The sequence below is a fragment of the Acipenser ruthenus genome, chromosome 12, assembly GCF_902713425.1.
Source record: "Acipenser ruthenus chromosome 12, fAciRut3.2 maternal haplotype, whole genome shotgun sequence".
In the NCBI taxonomy this organism is placed as follows: domain Eukaryota; kingdom Metazoa; phylum Chordata; class Actinopteri; order Acipenseriformes; family Acipenseridae; genus Acipenser; species Acipenser ruthenus.
In genome coordinates this window covers 7,243,632-7,264,618 of record NC_081200.1, presented here as the reverse complement: position 1 = coordinate 7,264,618, position 20,987 = coordinate 7,243,632, and the positions used below count along the sequence as shown (strand labels likewise).

The window sequence follows — 20,987 nt, the reverse complement described above, 5'->3', positions numbered from 1 at the left end:
TTACTGGAGCAATCTAGGTAAAGTACCTTGCTCAAGGGTACAACAGCAGTGTCCCCCACTGGGGATTGAACCCACAACCCTGCGGTCAAGAGTCCAGAGCCCTATCCATTATCTTCTCAGATAATAGGCAGTTCAGCATAAATACTGGGAACTGCTGTAGTATTGCAAGAAAAATCATTTTATTTGAAAACTGAACAAAAAAAGCTACCAAAGTAAGTCATTATGGCAGGTGATGTACAGTACACACATTTTATATACAGATTCAAAGTGTGGGGAAATTCATCCAGAAACACAGTGTGAATGTGAGAAATGTGTTCTGTAAAAAAAAAACATGAAATGGTTTTATTTTTGTATTTTTCACTGTTCCTCTAGTCCTTTCTGAATCCAAGGTGTTCTTTGATAAACATCTTCACATTCTGTAGAGGGCCACTGGGCTCTGCAAAGACAAAAATGTAAAAAAAATAATGTGACGGTTTTGGCAATTGCGTAACTGTCACAAAACTGTGGACAAAATTTGAGAAAAATGTCCCCACAAAGATAGTAACTCCTGAGAAAACGACGTTGTGGGGAACATCCCCACTTTGTAAAACATTTTAAGATATGCCTTCACTAAAAAAAAGTTGTCGACTTTCATCCTGTATGGAGTTTTGTTGATTTAGAAATAGTAAATAAAAATATAGTGAGAGTCAATGAGAAGTACCCACATATATAGGAATGAGAGAGAGTCATTTGTAAAAAGACCTGTGTGGTATCCAGAACGAAGGTAGTGTGTAAAACCTTTTTTGTGTGGTGTATGTGTGAAACTTGCTTTGTTCTAAATTGGAAAACGGCTTAGCATTATATATGTAGGACTGTATTTTAAATTAAGTAGCCTTCCATTTAGATGTACTGTATTTGTTTTGTTTGTACAGTACTATATTTTCAGAAGTAGTATTTTAATCAGAACGATACGATAATGAAAATATCACTTGCCAAAAGAGACGACCCGTGGATTGTAATACAGTACATATTTTTAAATTTGATATGTATTGTAGCAGTATGTAAAATTCCCTGTTAACGAACCAACAGCAAAATTAAATCAAAATGTTACCCATGCACAGAACTGCATACAACATAAAAGGTAATGCAATTTTGCAAAAGATTAAAAAAACAAAAACACACACAAAAAAAAACACACACACAACGACGCAGTTTCCAGAATTAAACCAGTATCAAAAGTTGCAGAATATAGTGCTCGATAAGGCCCAAATGTCACAGTTCACTTGCAAATGAAAATGCACAAAAACAACTAAAGATCACAGATTTAAAAAGCACATCCCAGTATCTAAAACTGTTTAATGATTAACTGTTACATTACTGTAGCTTGTCTCTTCGCTTTGGCTACATTTTCGTCAGGTGAATATGGAGGAAGCGCTTTGTAACTGCACAGGGGTCTCACTATTTACCGCAAAAAAAACACAAAACGCAAACAGTAAAATACAACAAAAATATAATTAAAGATAAAGATAAAATATAAAGAAATTGCCACTGTCATGGGGCGTGGTTTGGTAGTGGGTGGATTTATTGTCTATATCTATTAATTAACAGCATCTGCTTCAGACTGATTTGGCGGGCTGTGACGGATATTCAGATAAATTGTAACATTGAAGAGTATGACCGGGAAGTGCATTAATTACGCGACTGACGTGTATCTGAGTAATGGATATCCGAGTGCTGACTGTCTATATATATATATATATATATATATATTAGATAGATAGATATATATTGCTATGTGTGTTCCAACCCAAACTCCAATCAGCTACAAGAAATCTATAGTAAAATGATTTGCTGCTTTGGATGTTTTTACTGAAAATATTTATTATAAAACAAAACTACGATAAAATAGACAGCACAAGAAAAAATGGTCAGTATTACATTTATTCTAAATAATCCGTGGTGCTGCATGGCTATAATAGTACAGGACACTTCCCTATTTTCTGACTCACCCTCTTTCTCCAGGACTGTGTATGTGGTCTCCATGCCAGCATGCATGTGATCAGACACGTGACAGTGCAGGAGCCAGGTTCCTGGGTACAGAGGCTGCATCTCCACTGTTTGGAAAGTCGCTGGGAACAGGTCGAACACATCTGCATGATGGGTGCCACTCAGCTGGTTAGAAAGACAAAAACAAACTGGAATTCAACAAAAGTCAACTAAAGTCTCGTATAAGAAATGACTTGGTGCAGAGATAATTTCCATGTAATCATTGTGACCACTGTCTCAGGCTCCTCTACCTCAGGGTTTTACACAATGGATTTTACATCAGTAAAGCTTTGGTGCTGATTTGATTTGAATTGGAAATGAACAGCATACCTTGTAATCAAAGCTGTGACTATGGAAATGAGCAGTGTGTATGTCCACTTCATTCCCCATCCCCATGAGGTACCAGTATACCTTTTCTCCAACGTGCATTGTCAGGCCATGTAGATTTCCAAACATCTTGCCATTAATAGCTGTAAAAAGATAACCAGCCATTTCTAGACACTGACGACACTAAGCATCAAGAGAAGTTCAGCTCACAAAGACCTAAAAACATCTCATCTTTTCAAATTAGATTCCAGTTCAACATACCATGCATCTTGTTGCTTTCAATAAAATCATTGTCCTCTTTTATTACTTTCTCTGGATTCGACACGTAGGCTTTGATATTTTCATCTAGGAACCAGGATTTATTCTCGTCAAAGATCAAAAACAGAAGAACAAACTCTTGCAATTGCTTCTTCAATCCTATCATTCGCAGGATGCTTTTTCTACAAGTAACAAGAGGTCCTATCAATCCACTGTACATATCCTGGAATTACAAAAAACAAAGATCAGAAAAAGAAATGCTTGAAATTGATGTGCAGATTGACTTTGACTGCTGGGTACAATCCCTTCTCTACATTGATGAATACCAGATGGTAGCCAGCCAATTACAAATCATTCACGATCAGACTTAAAGCTTCATTTCCATTAAAACATAACTGCACAACACGGTGTCTCTCTACCTTGACAACATCCACCGTGGAGAAGTAAGCCCAAACAGTGCACTCCGATTCTCCTTGGCTAGGACCTGATCTCTTAGGAATGCTCCAAGTGTAGGTGTGCGTTTCACCTGAGAGAAGACAGACATGCTTTAGGGCAATCAAGTTCCAGTATATTCAACTATTGGTTCAGTAATTGTTTGGTAGTCCAAATCTGCTTTTTGTACGGGGATGTTGGAGACATCACGGTTACTTTTTTTTATATGTAGAGAAAACAAATTTAAAAATTGAATGTAAAAGTTGCATGATCATTTTGCAGCCTAGTATGGTTTTTTTTACACATTCGCAATGCTTTGCCCTACATCTGTGATTTACCATGCTTGCTGTATCTGTGTTTTATATAATGTCACTATGCTCTTACTAAAGTTTATAACACTTTGCAGTGTTTCTACCATGATATACGGCAGGAAAGCGAATGTTGGTGTTCATGTAAGGTCTAATCTTTAGCCATGCAAAGGTGCTTCTTAATTCACATTGTGTAATGGTTTTGTGATGCTGACAGCTACAGATTATACTCAGACACACACTTCCAAAGATGTATCCAAACCTGCATTAACCTTACCTGGTTCAGTTTTGTGAATTTTGGCACTATCTGTCTTTACTCCATGAGCATGTATAGAATAAGGTCTGCTAGCTGTGTTCTTAAATACAATTTTGACTTTGTCTCCAACACTGGCATGAATGATCGGTCCTGTGGAAAAAAAAAGACAAAAAAGGTTTATTACAGAGCCTACTTTCAAAGAAAATGAGATAGGGGCAATAAGGAAAAGAGAGCTGGAGGGGAGAGTAAAAACTGTTCCAGTCTATTTTGTTTCATACCTAAGATGTCTAGGTGCTCCTCATCCTCTCCTCTCTCCTTGGGTGTAGTAAATGTCTCATCGCTATATTCACGGTACACAACTTTTTTATACTTGGAGCCAATGAATTTATCTTCTTTGGATATAAAGGCATTTCCAGGGCTTCAAAATAAAAGAAATATTGGAAAAGAAAAATAAACAGACAGTGAAGGAAACCGATCCAACCCATAACAGTCAAAGAGGTGTTGAACGATCCAACCCATAACAGTCAAAGAGGTGTTGATCGATCCAACCCATAACAGTCAAAGAGGTGTTGAACTTGAACCTTAAAGCTAAATTGTCAAGCAATTAAAGACATATATTGTATGGGAAGTAGCAAGCTTTCTGTACCTTTCCCCATTGAACTGGTGCATCTCATCCTCCCAGGTCCTGTTTGGTGAATAATCCCACTCCATTTCAACAGCTGCAATGTAGAACTTCTTTTCATGTAAAGTAAAGAGGTCCAGCTTAGTATTCCACCAGTGACACTTTTCCACTTTGTAGTGCTGCTTCATTCCACCAGTGAAGTGGTCTGTCGTCCTGCACACCACGCCATGCTCTCCTGAAACACAAACAAAACTTCCTGATCGAGTGACCGAGTTTAAACCTTGAGCTTGTAAATGATTTATCAAAATCTGCAAGCAAATGTCTCATTTTAGTACGTTTCTGTTGTTTACAGCTTCATGTTACTGTTGATAGACATTTAATTTTACTGCCATAAAAAATATATATAAAAAAAAAATGTGCTCATGAATAAGGCATGCATTCATGCATTTCCCAGGGGATTGTGAGAAGTGCTAATTCATGCATCCATTATACATGTGCTCAACATCATTTGTTAAAAAGAGACATTAAATCTAACAGGGCTGAATTCAAAATGAATGACGTCAGAAGTCAGAGGCAGTGCATAAGATATGCAGGTGTAATTCCTGTGGAATTCAGACAGAATTCATTAGGAATGTGCAGCCTTTCATTGGACCACCTTTCAATCCTGCATAGGTCTCATCTAGTGAAAATTGATTTCAAATAGAAATAGTATTGACATCTTGCATTTTTAACCTGTTGGTCCTAAAAATGATCTGGACATCAACTTGTATTTTTTAAATCTCTGTGCCACTATGACTAAAACATCAATGGTTTTCAATTTTATGTAAGTTGTAATTCAGTGCTACAGCCTGTAGATGGGGTTAGTGTTAAGGTGATCAAAATGTGTACCAAAATACATTGAAGTGTCCCTTTAAATTTAACAAAGCACGCCTGTTTTCATTTAGATGGTCGTCCAGACTAATTAGGGAAACTTAGGTCGGACGTAATAGGGGAGAGAACTGCTGTCAAGATCGCAACCGAAATATCTGTGAGCGTTTCTTAGGAAATGAAGTGTAGGAAATGAAGTGTTGAAAGTAATGTAAATGTACTGTGCGGTAGCAGTCTTTGATAAAAGCTCACACAACCTTCTATGCTCCTTACTTAACACAAGTACTGCAGGGTGACAGAAATGAAAATGTACATTACCTATGGAGTCTGGTTCCATGATAACCGTTTGAGATATATGTGGAAACAGGTTGACTGCATCTCTTCTGGTCCCCTTAGTTATGAAAGTGTTCCCACTGAAGAATATGCCATGTATGTCAACTTCAGATCCTATACCATTAAGATGCCAGGAAACCTTATCTCCTTTGCACATGTTCAGTCCAGACAGAGAACCATACATATACCCATTGATCGCTGCATTAGAAAAGTAGATATTATACAGTAGTTTTCAAAGGGATAATGAAGGGGTGATAATCTCTACCATATCATTGGAACCCTTACCCACCCCATAATGAATAGCTTAAAATGTGTCTCAGACCTCAAACATCAATGCAATACTCAAATGGTAAAACTTCTAAGAAATATTTCGACAAAGGCCTTTGACGCTCATAAATGCATTAGATATAACATTTTTCTACTTGTCTTTTTGTTTTAGAAAGCAGTTCACTTCCAGACCACTGTTCAAGCTGTGACACTTACAATGCATTTTGTTTGACTCTTGAAAGTCTTCATCATCTACATTCACCTCACTAGGCTTCCCTGCGAACATCTTAATGTTGTCCTCCAAATACCAGCTCAGGTTCTCATCAGACACAGTGGCGAGCAGATGGAATTCCTTATCTACATTTTTCTGTGGAACAAAGGGCTTTGTTACAGTGAATAAGAGATCTAAGGCTAGCCCTCATTAGACATTAGAAGAAAAAAAAATCCCCACACAATACGGTCGCTGGAACTAGGGGTGCTGGGGGTGCGGCTTCCATCATATACAGGGGTTACAGTTTTGCTCAATGGCTTTCAGCACCCCCACTATAAAAATTGTTCCAGCGTCTCTGCCACACAATGAAGGCATTGAAAAAGACTTCTACTGGATTTGAGTTTCTTTTTGGGATTTCTAAATTCAGCCCTGTTGAATGTATAATAGTCATGGTTGAGCCACATCACTCCACGAAAGACTTCTGACAAGGTCGTATAGAGCTATTAAAAGCATTAGAGATATTTTACTGGCAGTATAAGCCAATGCTTTGCAAATACCAAATCACAGCTGTCAAAGGCAAAGACATTTAGTTTTCTGCCTTTTCAGAGTAAGTATATAAAAACACAGTGCTGTACCTGTTTACCAGACCTGAGACTACCTCTTCTGCAGACCAAGAGGGGTCCCACTAAACCCGAGCTGGTGTCTTTTACAGAATCCACTGCGGAGTAGTACAGCCAGTTTAAACAATCTGGATCATCAGACACCGGCCCTCCATCCTCTGGGACTGTCCACTCATAGGTAAAATTAGAGCCAGGAAGTACATGGGAGGCAGAGGATGGAGTTACATGACCTGTTGGTAAATATTGTAGCGTACAAAATGAGATAAAACACACACACATAGTATTTAAATACATTACGTTCTGTAACAACAAAGTGAATCTATTCACACAGTTCACTTGTCACATTCCTTAATGAATATTGCCTAGTATGTGGAGTATTTGTTTTCAAAGTAACGTACCTTCTGGAACGGAGTTGTAGAAAGCTCCTTCGTTATATTTATTGAATTCTACACCATGAGGTTGAATGCTGAAAGGGTGGGTCGCCTTGTTAAAGAATGTGACATGGATGGTATCTCCAACTTCTGCTTTTATCACTGGCCCTGTAAACAAAAACAAACAAACAAACAAAAAAGGTGAGATACATGTTAGCATTGAAGCAGAGAAATGGAATGTATGCCCGCTTTTATTACCTAGTAGCCCGAGGTGTCGCTCTTCCTCGGTCCGCTGCTTGCGCGTTGTAAAAGTTTCGTCTGTGTATTCAATGTAAACAGCCTTCTTGTATTTCCCTCCAATTCTATGTGGACCCTTTTCGAAAAATGGCCTTGAATCACTAGATAGTCAAGTCAGTCAAAAGGGCAAGAGATGTGAAAGCATTATGAAATATTTGTCAGCTCAGAGAAAACACTTCAGTGTAGCACAGTCGTCAGCTGCAGGTGCCGCATATGCATCGTTAAATGGCAGTGATATTGTTTTACCTGTCAGTGGTTAACGAATCTCCAGAGAAGTGATTGATCCCTGATGGACCATAATCCCAAATCACTTCTTCAGCAGCGATGTAGTATTCTCTTTGTGCTCCACGAGGTCTAGCTCTGTGCACGGGGGGAAAACACGTTTTCACTTCAAAGAAAGCCTGCATGCCAGCTGAAACAAAGCATGGGAGACACAAGATGTGGGTTTAAAGTTGTTTTATATAAACTGAAAACATCTGTGTTGAGGTAAAAGTCATTGTTTTCTCTTGTATTATTATTACTGTTTTATTGTAAATATAGACGTTTGCACCGTAGTATAAGATTCACATTAAATATATATTTCACAGTAATTAAGCATCCACATAATGGAAGTGTGTATGAGCGTGTAGGCTAATTTCGCCTACACCGTTTCAGATGGCAGTTTCATAATGTTATTAAACTATTTCTAGTTTAAGTCGTTTCATACCTTGAACATGGTCATTGACTTGGCAGCTGAGCAGCCATTTCCCAAGGTTGTGTGGCACCATCTCAGCATTGACAAATGTAGCAGGAAACAGGCTGATGGTGTCAACGTGATGGGTCCTGTCAGTTAGCATTTGCCCACTGAAGTAGACCGAGTGGATATCGACTTCATTCCCCATTCCAAAGAGGTGCCAGTGTATTTTACTTCCAGCGCACATTAACAGACCAGGCAGGTTCCCATAAACAAAACCGTTTATTGCTGTAATACAAGACGTGTCTGTTTAAAAACAGCAACTATGTATATATATATATATATATATATATATATATATATATATATATATATATATATATATATATATATATATTCAAATGGAAAAGGTTTGTATAGGGAGGTGAGATAAAAGGGCACTTTAGGCCTTTCTTGGGTTAATGCAGTATGATTAGTAAGAACTTTTATAAAGGTAATGGAAGGCTTGAATCACCAGCAGTGTGCCCTTCACACCAGTGTGGATCTTTGGTAGATTTCTAAAACGGAGCCACCAACAGCACCCCCTGCTGCACCTGGTGTGTATTGCCAGGCCCGCTCCCGCATAGCTGGTTGGTTTATCTATTCATTCAGGACTACACTGCACAGCCTATTTGTTTATTTACTGCACTGTGTTTTTTTTGTCTGTTGCTCACCGTGCATTTTGTTGCTCTCTTTAAAGTCTTCATTGCTCTTATCGACTGTGTCAGGGGGCGCTGAGCAATACGTTTGAATGTTTTCATCCAGGTACCAGCTCAGGTTTTCATCAGCAACACTAAACAGCAAGGTATATATGTATTCTGCCTCGCTGTCACCATAGATATCCAATGAACCTGAAACCAAAAACGCAATCTATTCAATGAACCAGACAGCAAAAATGGGTTTTGCACGCATCTGTGTATAGGAGCTTACTAACTGTTTGTTTTTGATCAAAAATGTTTATCTACTTTGTAGCCATTTTAATATAGTGTTCATTACCTTTTTTACAAGTGATCAGAGGTCCAATGAGCCCAGAGGCTACATCCTTGGGACCATCCACATGCGAATGGTAAACCCGAGTCAGACAGTTTGTGTCATCCTTAGCTGGAGCGTGGTCTGTGGACACCTCCCACACATAGGTGTAGTTCTGCCCTGGATAAACATGGTCGTCATTCTTCTGGTCCTGTGAGGTGTTGTCTGGGTAAAATGCACCTTAGGAATCACAAAATGACAATGTAGCTTCAGAAGTAGTTTCAGGCTATTATTTCCTCACTTAAACAGATGGTTTCCTCAAGCAGTCACATTATTGAAGACTTTAGTGCTTTGGTATTCTGTGAACTCTTTAACTAAATCGTTTGATGCTGTCTTGACCCTGACACGAGGCCTGTATCCCTGTGTTGTGTTTGGTGTTCTTTAGAGTTTGAGGACAGGAAGTTAAGTAGTTTATGTACATGGCTGCTTACAGAATGTGATATGTCTTGTCCACGTTGGTAAACATAAATACAACTTGTTGCATTTACCTCTTGGCAGTGTCTGTTTATTTGTTACTAGGGCGTCTGATTTTCGGGTGACATTTTTTTCCAAATTCGGGTGAATGCTTTTTTTAAAAATCAGATTTATTTAATGAAAAAATCGGGTGAAATCGGGTGGATCTTTTTTAATATATAAACAAGAAAGAATAAATATTCTGGTAAAAATATTTAGAAAGAAATAAACAAATGCTTAAGCACAAAGTGTTGACAACAAAGTTGTCTTCAACAGTTTAAATCCCCAGCGTATGTATATTTCCACACATTGGGTTATGCAAACTTTTGACGACATCTGTCTCTCTCCCCTCTCTCTCTCTCTCTTTCTCTCTCATAGACACACACTGTGTATAGAGGCATTTCTCTGTTCCAATCAAGTTTTATTTTGTAGTGGAGTTGCGAGTATAATTGCACACAGAACATACGGGAAAACTAAACAACTTTACTCCATGCTGTTTTACCAAGAAAAACGATCGACTGTTACATCTAAGTGCTCTTGGTTTAAACACACACTCATAAAACCAATAATTGGAAAGAAAAGTGTGCAAAAAAAGCAAAAACCTTAAAGCTATATTGCTGTAATTTTGAAAAATCTAACTTATTCGGTGAGTTTTCAGGTTTAACCCAAATGCAGAAAAAAGCATTTGGGGGTGGGAGGGAATCGGATTAAATCGGGTAAAACCCCAAAATCAGACGCCCTATTTGTTACTTGTTAAAGGAATTATACAACAATGTGCAGTTAAAATGTCCTGTGGGCTGGGTGTAATTTACCTTCGTGTTCTTTGGTGTATTTCACTCCGTGAGAGTGGAGGCTGTAAGGCCTGGAAGCAAAGTTTTTCAAATGAATAATAATTGTGTCCCCTTCTTCTGCTGCTATCAATGGTCCTAAATAACCCATCCAGTTTGGCTTGATCACTTCCTCTCTGTAGCTGCTGTTGGTGTACTGCTTGTACACAGCCTTCTTGTAAACACTTCCAATACGGTCTGTCCCTCGTTGCAGAAAGGTGGCAGCGTGCCTTTAAAAAAACATGAAGCAAATAGACTTTGAATTGTTGTCCTTACCTCCAGTTTTAAATGTAGAGTGCTGAGGTGTCCAATCACAGTCCTGGAGGATCATTCCTCTCAAGGTTTAACAGGTAAAATGATATAATTATGTACTTCAGGTTCTGGATGGAGGTTTAATTGATTCAGTTAAACAATTTAGAACAGGATTGGAACAATGACTAGGAATGGAAGGGCCAGCTTTGGACACCCCTGTGAAATATATATATATATATATTGTGTGTGCTGGTGTGTATTTTATGTATTTGTAAATAAAGCTGTATATATTGGGCAGTGGTGAAGCGACGAGATAGTAAAGCTTGGGTGTTCCATTTCTATGATTATTGATTGTTTGTTTAAATCTCTTGTTTCTTTTCAGTTTGCTCTCTCTTTTCTGTTTAGATTTTATACCAGTTAATCAGCCATGTAATATGTACATAAGAGCTTCTGCAGAGCCACTATGTAAAAAAAAAAAAAAAATGACTGCGTCATTGGGTTGCTCGTCATTGCCGGTACCAAATAATAGCACTTGGCTAGGTGTGTGGAAACACAAAATAACTTTTATTTAACTGTAACATAAAACGTATTTGGAGCTTGCCGTCTCTAAAGGTGTACTGTTTCATTCATAAGCCCCTTTTGTTTTGTTAGGTTTTTTTTATATGAAAAATGTCCAGTTGAAGGACAGACAATAATGCTTTCTTATGAGTGCGTGTGGTATTGCTAAATCACATGTATTATGCCACCTCACTGTAGTATAGTACACCTGTAATGAAATTAATCCTCATTAACCTGTTTGCACTTTATTTGTCATTCATAGTTATATAAAAAAATAATAGTAATAATTAGCGGCATTGTAAAATTTACAAGGCGTTGAAATCAGAATACAATTGTTCATTTTTAGTTTAAAACATATATAACTCCTATATTTTCTGTGCAATTTTTTTAAAACTGTTTTCTGTATCTAGTTGCAAACTCACACACAGCTGAACAAAAGATTCAAACACTTTCAGTCTTATCAAAGTAAAAAAAAGAAACACTTACTCATCTTCACTTAGTGACTTGTTCAAAATTAAATTCATCTTTTTCGGTGCGTAATCCCATTCTATCTCTTCAATTCCTATATAATATTCTCTGTTTGCTGCCCACACGGTACCAGCAGCAAAATAAAAGGACAATAAAAAGATATTTAAGTTTTTCATTTTTATTCTGGATTAAGAATACTGCATAACTAAGAGCGGTGGTTTCTCATCTCGTAGTAACTTGTTTGGTTTTTATAGGTCAGACACACAGTGGGTTCTTTATTTGCTTTAACCAATAGCAGGACAGGGATTTCACAATGACCTGGCGAGTGTTATCAAGGTAAATAGGAGAATAAGTATTTTCATTACAGCAGATCTGATTACTTGTCTTGTCAATGCAGCTCTTTATTTTAATGATCTAACATTGCGCTGCTTGTGTGGAAATGTGGTCCATCAGCACCCATCATTGTGACGATTTGCTTACCGATGGAGGTGTGATCTTCAAGAACCACTGGTGCTTTTGTTTCCAAAGCTTCATGCTGCTAAACAACTTGGATCTGTAATCTAACATGTGTTGAGGAGACAATGTGAGTGACATTGTGATGGCTGGGATCTTCATCCTACTCATCTAAAAAGGTGTAATAATCTTAGCGTTAATACTCCAGTGAGGCCAAGGCTGGTTGAACAAGAAACTTTAACCTGTTGCATCTTTCACAGCTGTTGCATTGAAAGAAAAAATTAGAAAATCAGACCAAAAGGCTCAGATACCCAGTTGGCTGTTTCATATGTTATTTTATCAAAGCAGCCAAAAGAGTAAATAGCAAGTGAATTGTGCACACACAGAACATAGGCTGCTACAGTTACCATGAACAAACAAAGGCTTTCAAAGCTTTATCTATTCTTATCTTCTAGAATGAACCAGATATTCCATAGTTTAAGCCAAATTAATAAAGTCTTGTTTCAATTAAACACTCCCTTGGTCTCAACCTTTTGATTTTTTAACAGTATAGATAAGTAGAGTGACAGTATAGAGTTATTTACCCATAATAATAATGCTATGTATATTTCTATAAATAATATTGTTTTGCAGCATTGGACCATAGTTTAATGATCTAACCAGTCTAAATATGGCCTCCAGTTTAATCATTAAAATACAGCGTGACCTCTACAGTGCCTAGTTGTTATATGTTTGTAGTTGAATTTACCATAAAAGTTACTGAGTTATTTAAGTAGTTAGGGTTTTTGCTGTATTTGATAGTTACAGCAGATTTCATGTTGTAAAAGGATTTCATACAAATCAAGAGATTCTGTGGTTAACGATAGGGTTGTACCTACATGAATACAACTCCCAGGTTTCCTTTGTTTCAGAATCACCGCAGGGAGTTTACACGAAAACAAAGCACAATTCACATTTAATGCCGTGTCTTTCCTTAGGAGTGAGCTCGTCTTGTGAATGGCAGTCATTGTATGTACAACCTGTTAGTCACTTGCAGTCCGTTACGAAAATAAATATTTCTACCTGTGAACACTAGCAAGTTGCTGTTTCCTGCATTACTGTATATCCCAGTAGCTCTTCCATTCTGACTGCAGGCTATAGTTCCATTAAAAAAAAAGCAATTTGCCACATTTTAGGCCTGCTTTTCAGTCACACTTGTGAACACACAAAGCGAACAGGGTTGCAGACCTAAATATGAGGCGGCCCTGGGCCAGCACAGTACTGTGAATGTGGCCTTAGACACAGTTTGTTATACTGTAGTTCTTTCACAGTAGTGTGAACGTGGTCTTAGACACAGTTTGTTATACTGTAGTTCTTTCACAGTAGTGTGAACGTGGTCTTAGACAGTTTGTTATACTGTAGTTCTTTCACAGTAGTGTGAACGTGGTCTTAGACACAGTTTGTTATACTGTAGTTCTTTCACAGTAGTGTGAACGTGGTCTTAGACAGTTTGTTATACTGTAGTTCTTTCACAGTAGTGTGAACGTGGTCTTAGACAGTTTGTTATACTGTAGTTCTTTCACAGTAGTGTGAACGTGGTCTTAGACAGTTTGTTATACTGTAGTTCTTTCACAGTAGTGTGAACGTGGTCTTAGACACAGTTTGTTATACTGTAGTTCTTTCACAGTAGTGTGAACGTGGTCTTAGACAGTTTGTTATACTGTAGTTCTTTCACAGTAGTGTGAACGTGGTCTTAGACACAGTTTGTTATACTGTAGTTCTTTCACAGTAGTGTGAACGTGGTCTTAGACACAGTTTGTTATACTGTAGTTCTTTCACAGTAGTGTGAACATGGTCTTAGACACAGTTTGTTATACTGTAGTTCTTTCACAGTAGTGTGAACGTGGTCTTAGACAGTTTGTTATACTGTAGTTCTTTCACAGTAGTGTGAACGTGGTCTTAGACACAGTTTGTTATACTGTAGTTCTTTCACAGTAGTGTGAACGTGGTCTTAGACACAGTTTGTTATACTGTAGTTCTTTCACAGTAGTGTGAACGTGGTCTTAGACAGTTTGTTATACTGTAGTTCTTTCACAGTAGTGTGAACGTGGTCTTAGACACAGTTTGTTATACTGTAGTTCTTTCACAGTAGTGTGAACGTGGCCTTAGACACAGTTTGTTATACTGTAGTTCTTTCACAGTAGTGTGAACGTGGTCTTAGACAGTTTGTTATACTGTAGTTCTTTCACAGTAGTGTGAACATGGTCTTAGACAGTTTGTTATACTGTAGTTCTTTCACAGTAGTGTGAACGTGGTCTTAGACACAGTTTGTTATACTGTAGTTCTTTCACAGTAGTGTGAACGTGGTCTTAGACACAGTTTGTTATACTGTAGTTCTTTCACAGTAGTGTGAACGTGGCCTTAGACACAGTTTGTTATACTGTAGTTCTTTCACAGTAGTGTGAACGTGGTCTTAGACAGTTTGTTATACTGTAGTTCTTTCACAGTAGTGTGAACGTGGTCTTAGACAGTTTGTTATACTGTAGTTCTTTCACAGTAGTGTGAACGTGGTCTTAGACAGTTTGTTATACTGTAGTTCTTTCACAGTAGTGTGAACGTGGTCTTAGACACAGTTTGTTATACTGTAGTTCTTTCACAGTAGTATCTTTTGTGGTGAAGCAGTATCCATTAAACCAGTACAAAGAAGAAAAAAACAGCATAAAGTATCAAAAGACTTGAATGAAACAACTCTGATATTTCAGTTTAACATCTTGCTAGTTTTGTACCTGTGCAAAAAAATAAAATATTTGCAAACAGACTATTTTAAAAGAAATGAATGTAATAATACAGTCCTTAACTACTAAAGCTATTGAATAGCTTGCTAGGAAGCATTGCCTAAGAGTTTCCAAGGCCCGAAGCAAACCTCATTGATGCAATACCCTATCTGGTAAAGTTTCAAGCAGTTCCTGTAACAGTTTAGTACAGACTGCTTTTCCAGAATTGCTCCCGTTTCCACCAGTTCAACAAACAAACACATTCCTTTACAAGATACTAGAATTTATGTAAACTGTGTGACTTTTTTTACATTTTTAATTTACAAGCAAGATTATGCTTTCCATCACAAACATTGACAGCAATACAAGTTTCTGTAATAATACAATCTATTCAAGTGTGTGTAGATGCTGTGCTTTGGATTTAAAAACATTTTGTTTTAAAAAGCTATGAGACACACTGACATAAGCTTTCAGTTCACCCTAATTCCGAGGCAGTGTATGGCCTCTGTGTCTCATGTGCTGTACAGTGCCTGGCTTGTTGCCTACCAAGTAGTAAGTTAACAAAAAACTAATACCCAGCTTTGGGAAATACATTTTATATTTTAATATTAAAACCAACAAAGTATTAACATATAAATATTTTATTAATACACCTTTTCACTTTTACAATAAACAAGTTCAACTCACTTCGTTCTCCAAAAAGATACAATTCCTTTAGTATAAAATAAATACATGTATATTGCAGTGTACAGAACTGCATTCAAAAGAAGAAAAAAAACACACAGAATACTTATTAATAAATGATATATAAAATGCATATACAGTACTGTAGCTTACATATACAAATCTTCAGTAACCATGCTGAAATATTATTTCCACACTTTTACTTTTTTGCAGTAAATATTAATATAAAAAAAAAAAAAGGTTTGTTATATCTTCCGGGTCCATTAGCTATAACGCCTGATAAATTGCAAAAGTAGACACAGAAGACATGCCCTCTGTTTAAATGAGAGAGTCTACTCAGCATTCCCTGTGACAAGAAGACACACGCCGCATTCAATTCAATTGATCAAAGTTATTAAAATCATTATTATAGGACCCTACCCAGTGTTTAAATATTTTTTATAAACTGAAATAGGAAAAAAAAGGAGGCATTTAGGGTTACATGTATGATTTGCATACTAGTTTTAATTCTAAGTGTCAGGATTTAGATCTGCAGTTATATTGTACACCCCACAGTACTTGACAACATTCAGCCTAAATATAAAGTCAAACTATTTATATTAAAATTTAAAATAAACTTACACTATATATATATATATATATATATATATATATATATATATATATATATATATATATATATATATATATATATATATATATATAATTTACAATACTTGGCTGGAATTTACATATCATTATTTGTGAAAGAAAATAAGCAATTAATTCAGTATAAATTCACTTGGAAAAAGGGGTCACCCATGAACAGCATTCATGGCAGAAGGGACTGGGACCATGCCAACAGCTGTGGACATGTGATGGGGATTTATCTTTTACGGATGTCCCCAAAATTTCTTATGAACTGTATTTGAGTGACCTTTTTTTTCGGAATTACATTAAGTCTCTGCGTTTCTACATTTATGCCTTCATGCTGTACTCCTGCCCACAGCAGCAGGGTCCACATATTCCTCCAATCAAGCCGTTGATGATCTGCACTGCACAGATGATGACTTGCACTCCACTGAGGGTCAACAGGATAGAGAAGAGAATGACGTTCCACTCCACCACATGTGCAGGCTCTAGGCAGCTGGTCCACAAATTGTGGTCTTTTAGGTACCTGTCAATCAATGAAATTAACGTTAAAATACACTGCATTATTATGCAAATGAATGATCAATTCAGTACAAGACAATTGGGTGTCTAAACTGATAATATCCTTTGCAGCACTACTGTATTGATTTTAAGAAAGAGGACTAAGAGGACAGCAAATCACCCCTAATGGAAAACACCAGCAGGGTAAATACAAATATAATATTACACTGTGTAGATTGTTAAAATAGACCCCAATATGAAAGACTTCTGAGCCAGTTGTGAAAACAGGACATCATAAGCAGCAGAACTAGCTGCAAGCACACTGGCAACCTGGTGGGACGCTTCAACACATGGGTAATCCACCAAGCCATCCCTTGAGTCTCAAATATACATTCTTTTTCAAATAAAACACACTGGATGGAATGCAATATCATACCCTCCGTTTCCATTTGCAAAAGGGTACTCCCACGTTGTTCCTGTCATGCAGTATGGGCCTTCTTGCAGAGCCAGGGCAGAAATTATAAAGCAGTACCCAGATCCAGCTAATCCAATCAGGGCCACCAAGACTGAGGACAGCATCTAAAGAGAAGCAAGGCAAGGTTAGCATGGTTTTGAAGTCCATGGTGATCTGTTTATTCCAGTACAGGCGACACCACCACTTACCGCACATCTTTCCCCGCAAGCAACATTTCCACAGCACCCGGCGCAGTTGTCATGCTCCAGTCTGATAAAAACTGCAGCAGGCAGGAACATCTAGGAAAACAAACATGTAATGATTGCTGTGAATATTGCATCACCATACCCGTTCTGAAAGTATGATTGAGCAATTACAAAAATTCAGAAAAAGAGAAGGCACAGCAGACTTCAGCACATGAGACAGGCAGACAATGGTGACATTTAGAAATAAGGGAATCGATCAAATATCAATCAAGCAATCTGACGTAATCTGATCTAATCTAACTTTTTTTTTTGTATGATTTTAAATTTAGCATATTTGTTAGAGGAAAAGATAGTGTTAAGAAAGGCTCTGCCATTGTTTTTGGTAGCAGAAAGCAACAGAACAAGTGAGCGTCAACAACTGCTGAAAATAATAGATAAAAATCTTAACACAGACCACTCCCTGAGCTTACTGTATTGAAAGCAACTTTTTTCTATTCTTGGAACCGTTATGTACCCATATTATAAAATAAGATATTGCAGTGATGTCAAAGCAATAGAAATATATAATATTGGTTAGGACTACCTACAAAGGTGCTAAATTGTGGTAAATTGTGTGGGTTTTGTGCACTTTTCATTATGTCAGAATTTACTTAACTAAGCTGTTAAATGTCCTGAACAAAATATTCTTTGCAAAAGTTAGACATGCTAGTGAAAAAAAGCACTTTGCAGCATCATACAAAAAAAATAGGAGGCTGTGTGGTCCAGTGGTTAACGAAAAGGGCTTGTAACCAGAAGGTCCCCGGTTCAAATCCCACCTCAGCCACTGACTCATTGTGTGACCCTGAGCAAGTCACCTAACCTCCTTGTGCTCCATCTTTCGGGTGAGACGTAGTTGTAAGTGACTCTGCAGCTGATGCATAGTTCACACACCCTAGTCTCTGTAAGTTGCCTTGGATAAAGGTATTTGCTAAATAAACAAATAATAATAATAGTAATTGGTTACGTTATATACACACAAGACTAAGGTGTTTACTGTACAGCAACAATCATTTATAGAAATGGGTGCTAAAATTATCCCTGGGTAATACCCAAATTAGTTAGTGTTGCTTTACGTAAGCTTCAGCCTATTACTGGCCTGCGCACATAACAAAGGCTGTGTGGTCTGGTGGTTAAAGAAAAGCGCTTGTAACCAGGAGGTCCCCGGTTCAAATCCCACTTCAGCCACTGACTCATTGTGTGACCCTGAGCAAGAAGAGTATTAGTAATCTAGATAAAACATTGTTCATTTTTAAACCTTTAGACAGTGCTTTTGTGCAAGCAAGAGATACTTCTGAAAAGTACTGTTTGAACAAGCTTTTTTTCTAAGAAGATATGGTCATCATAGAACAGGTGTTGAATACAATGGCTGTGTATTTCATACTCAACCCCATGGTAACAGACAACAGGCAATACAAATAATATTTACAAAGTGGTGTTTCTTTGAAACAGTGGTGATCACACACATTAAACTAATTTATTAACACATCACACTGAATTTCCTTTTACTGAAATTAATGCTATTCTCTTTTAACAGTAAGAAATGCAGTCTATTTAATATTGCAAACAACATATCGCCCCATTTTACTCTATTTGTGTGTAATATAAAGACCAGACAACTCCAGAACACTAAAAAGAAAAGAAATATGATATGCATACAATTCTATGAGATGATATGAGTCAGTTGCTGTTATCCTTTCTCTCAGTGAAAAACATATCAATTATTTTTTCAAAATCAAAGAATGTTTTTAAAATAAAAAAAAAATCTGCTGTACCTGTCTTGTTGTACCATATATCTGTTTCTAATGACTAAAGAATAAATGTGTTATTCTGTAAAAAGATTTTAAAAAAACACCACCAAAACAATGTTTATGTGTTTTATCCATAAAAGTGGATCCATAAACTTCCCCAGGAAGCTAGCTAGCATTTTCATACACTGCATATTTAATTATAAATATTACTCACCAGAACACCTGCTCCCACTATTCCATGAAAGAACCACACGAAGTTAGTCAGGTTATTGTCGTTGGCATACTTAGTTTCTCCATTCGGAAAATAAAGCAAAATGTTGGCAACAATGCAGCACACTGCCAATGGCATCAAGGAGTAACCAAGACACTTTGCACATCCCCGAAAACACATGGTAGAAAGTGAAATATGTGTACGGACAAGCAGAGCAGATCCAGACCTCTCAGCAGCCAAACAGCCTTTCAGGACTTCACAGGGCTTCTTCTGAGTGCTAGTCCTTATATACAGCAAACTACAGAGCTGGTTACCAGGGCAATGAGCCAGTTGTTTAAGCAAGCACTTCTCAAGTTCTGTCAACTCAGAGAACAATGACAAAACCACTTAATGCCACTGACATGATTCATACAGTGGTCACCAGGCTAAAGGGAAGGGAGGAGGAGGGTGGGGGTATTATGCATCACAGAATATAACTAATCACTACCGAGGCTTTGTTCTGATGCTTAACCTTGGTAAACACATGCATGCATGCTCACCTATGCTGTGCCCATGTTCTTTGTATTAGTTTCAGCCTACTAAGAAGTTCAAGTCTTCTTCTTAAGTAACACTGCATGCAAGGACACAAAATTAGACAATTGTGACTACCTTCTTCAGAGAAACAATTAAAATAAGAATATGTCAATGCAAACACAAGTGAAAAGGGGATCTTTTTTGGAACATTTTATAACAACAGTCAGTAAGGACTACACAATAAATAATTTTTGGCTATGTATATTTTTGTTTGTAAACTTTTGAAACAGGTGATTTGTGAAGACTTATTTATAAAAATCACTTTTTTAAAAACATTTTCTCAAAACTTCAGACACTAATCTAAATCATTTTTGTGATGATTTTTGGTTAGGACTACCTACAAAGGTGCTAAATTGTGGTAAATTGTGTGGGTTTTGTGCACTTTTTATTATGTCAGAATTTACTTAACTAAGCTGTTAAATGTCCTGAACAAAATATTATTTGCAAAAGTTAGACATGCTAGTGAAAAAAAAGCTCTTTGCAGCATCGGTTACATTATATACGCACAAGACTAAGGTGTTTACTGTACAGCAACAATCGTTTATAAATATGGGTGCTACAATTATCCCTGGGTAATACCCAAATGAGTTAGTGTTGCTTTACGTAAGCTTCAGCCTATTACTGGCCGGAGCACATAACGAAGGCTGTGTGGTCTGGTGGTTAAAGAAAAAGGGCTTGTAACCAGGAGGTCCTCGGTTCAAATCCCACCTCAGCTGCTGACTCACTGTGTGACCCTGACAAAGTCATTTAACCTCCTTGTGCTCCGTCTTCTGGGTAAGACGTAATTGTAAGTGACTCTGCAGCTGATGCATAGTTCACACACCCTAGTCTCTGTAAGCTGCCTTGGATAAAGGCGTCTGCTAAACAAACAAATAATAATACATAATGCCTAAACAACGCTGTGTTCTTAGTGTTACTATGCGACAAGTTATGGCATTTGTTAAAGTTAGATTACCTTTAAGTTAAACTTGGTGTCATTATTAGTAAATGTTCCTTCATATCTTACACATTGCTTTACACCTTTGTTTTCCTAATGTGCCAGAGCTGGTGGTGTATTTTAAGAAGCAATGCCCCAGGCCGGATCTCATTTTTAGTCAAATACATTTTTTTCATTATTGTACAATACAGAAACCTGTAACCTACCCATTAGGAGGTGAGAACCCATATTGTAGAGGGAGGGAAAGAGTCCTGTAATGCAGGTTTTACAGCCTAGCGTGGAGGCTGTGCCTGGGTTCTAGGACC

The 20,987-nt window shown here is 37.4% G+C and overlaps 2 protein-coding genes across 2 annotated transcripts; both read right to left on the bottom strand.

Annotated features, from left to right (window-relative positions):
- Positions 1 to 162: 162 nt before the first annotated feature.
- On the bottom strand, positions 163 to 11,716 carry LOC117416687 (ceruloplasmin-like). The gene is made up of 19 exons (XM_034028041.3): positions 11,512 to 11,716; positions 10,201 to 10,445; positions 8,903 to 9,115; positions 8,581 to 8,757; positions 7,901 to 8,155; positions 7,441 to 7,606; positions 7,156 to 7,295; positions 6,925 to 7,065; positions 6,542 to 6,756; positions 5,912 to 6,062; positions 5,414 to 5,626; positions 4,253 to 4,463; positions 3,885 to 4,024; positions 3,628 to 3,756; positions 3,030 to 3,136; positions 2,614 to 2,833; positions 2,356 to 2,495; positions 1,989 to 2,151; positions 163 to 436 (listed from the first exon to the last, which is right to left on the bottom strand). The coding sequence occupies exons 1-19, from the start codon at positions 11,667 to 11,669 to the stop codon at positions 369 to 371; spliced, it is 3,252 nt and encodes a 1,083-aa protein (XP_033883932.2). The 5' UTR covers positions 11,670 to 11,716; the 3' UTR covers positions 163 to 368.
- A 4,388-nt stretch (positions 11,717 to 16,104) lies between these two features.
- LOC117417456 (transmembrane 4 L6 family member 1-like) lies at positions 16,105 to 19,532 on the bottom strand. Its single transcript, XM_034029617.3, has 4 exons — positions 19,176 to 19,532; positions 17,178 to 17,267; positions 16,951 to 17,093; positions 16,105 to 16,539 (listed from the first exon to the last, which is right to left on the bottom strand). Exons 1-4 carry the CDS (start codon positions 19,350 to 19,352, stop codon positions 16,341 to 16,343), a joined length of 609 nt encoding a protein of 202 aa, XP_033885508.2. The 5' UTR covers positions 19,353 to 19,532; the 3' UTR covers positions 16,105 to 16,340.
- Between the last annotated feature and the right edge of the window lie 1,455 nt (positions 19,533 to 20,987).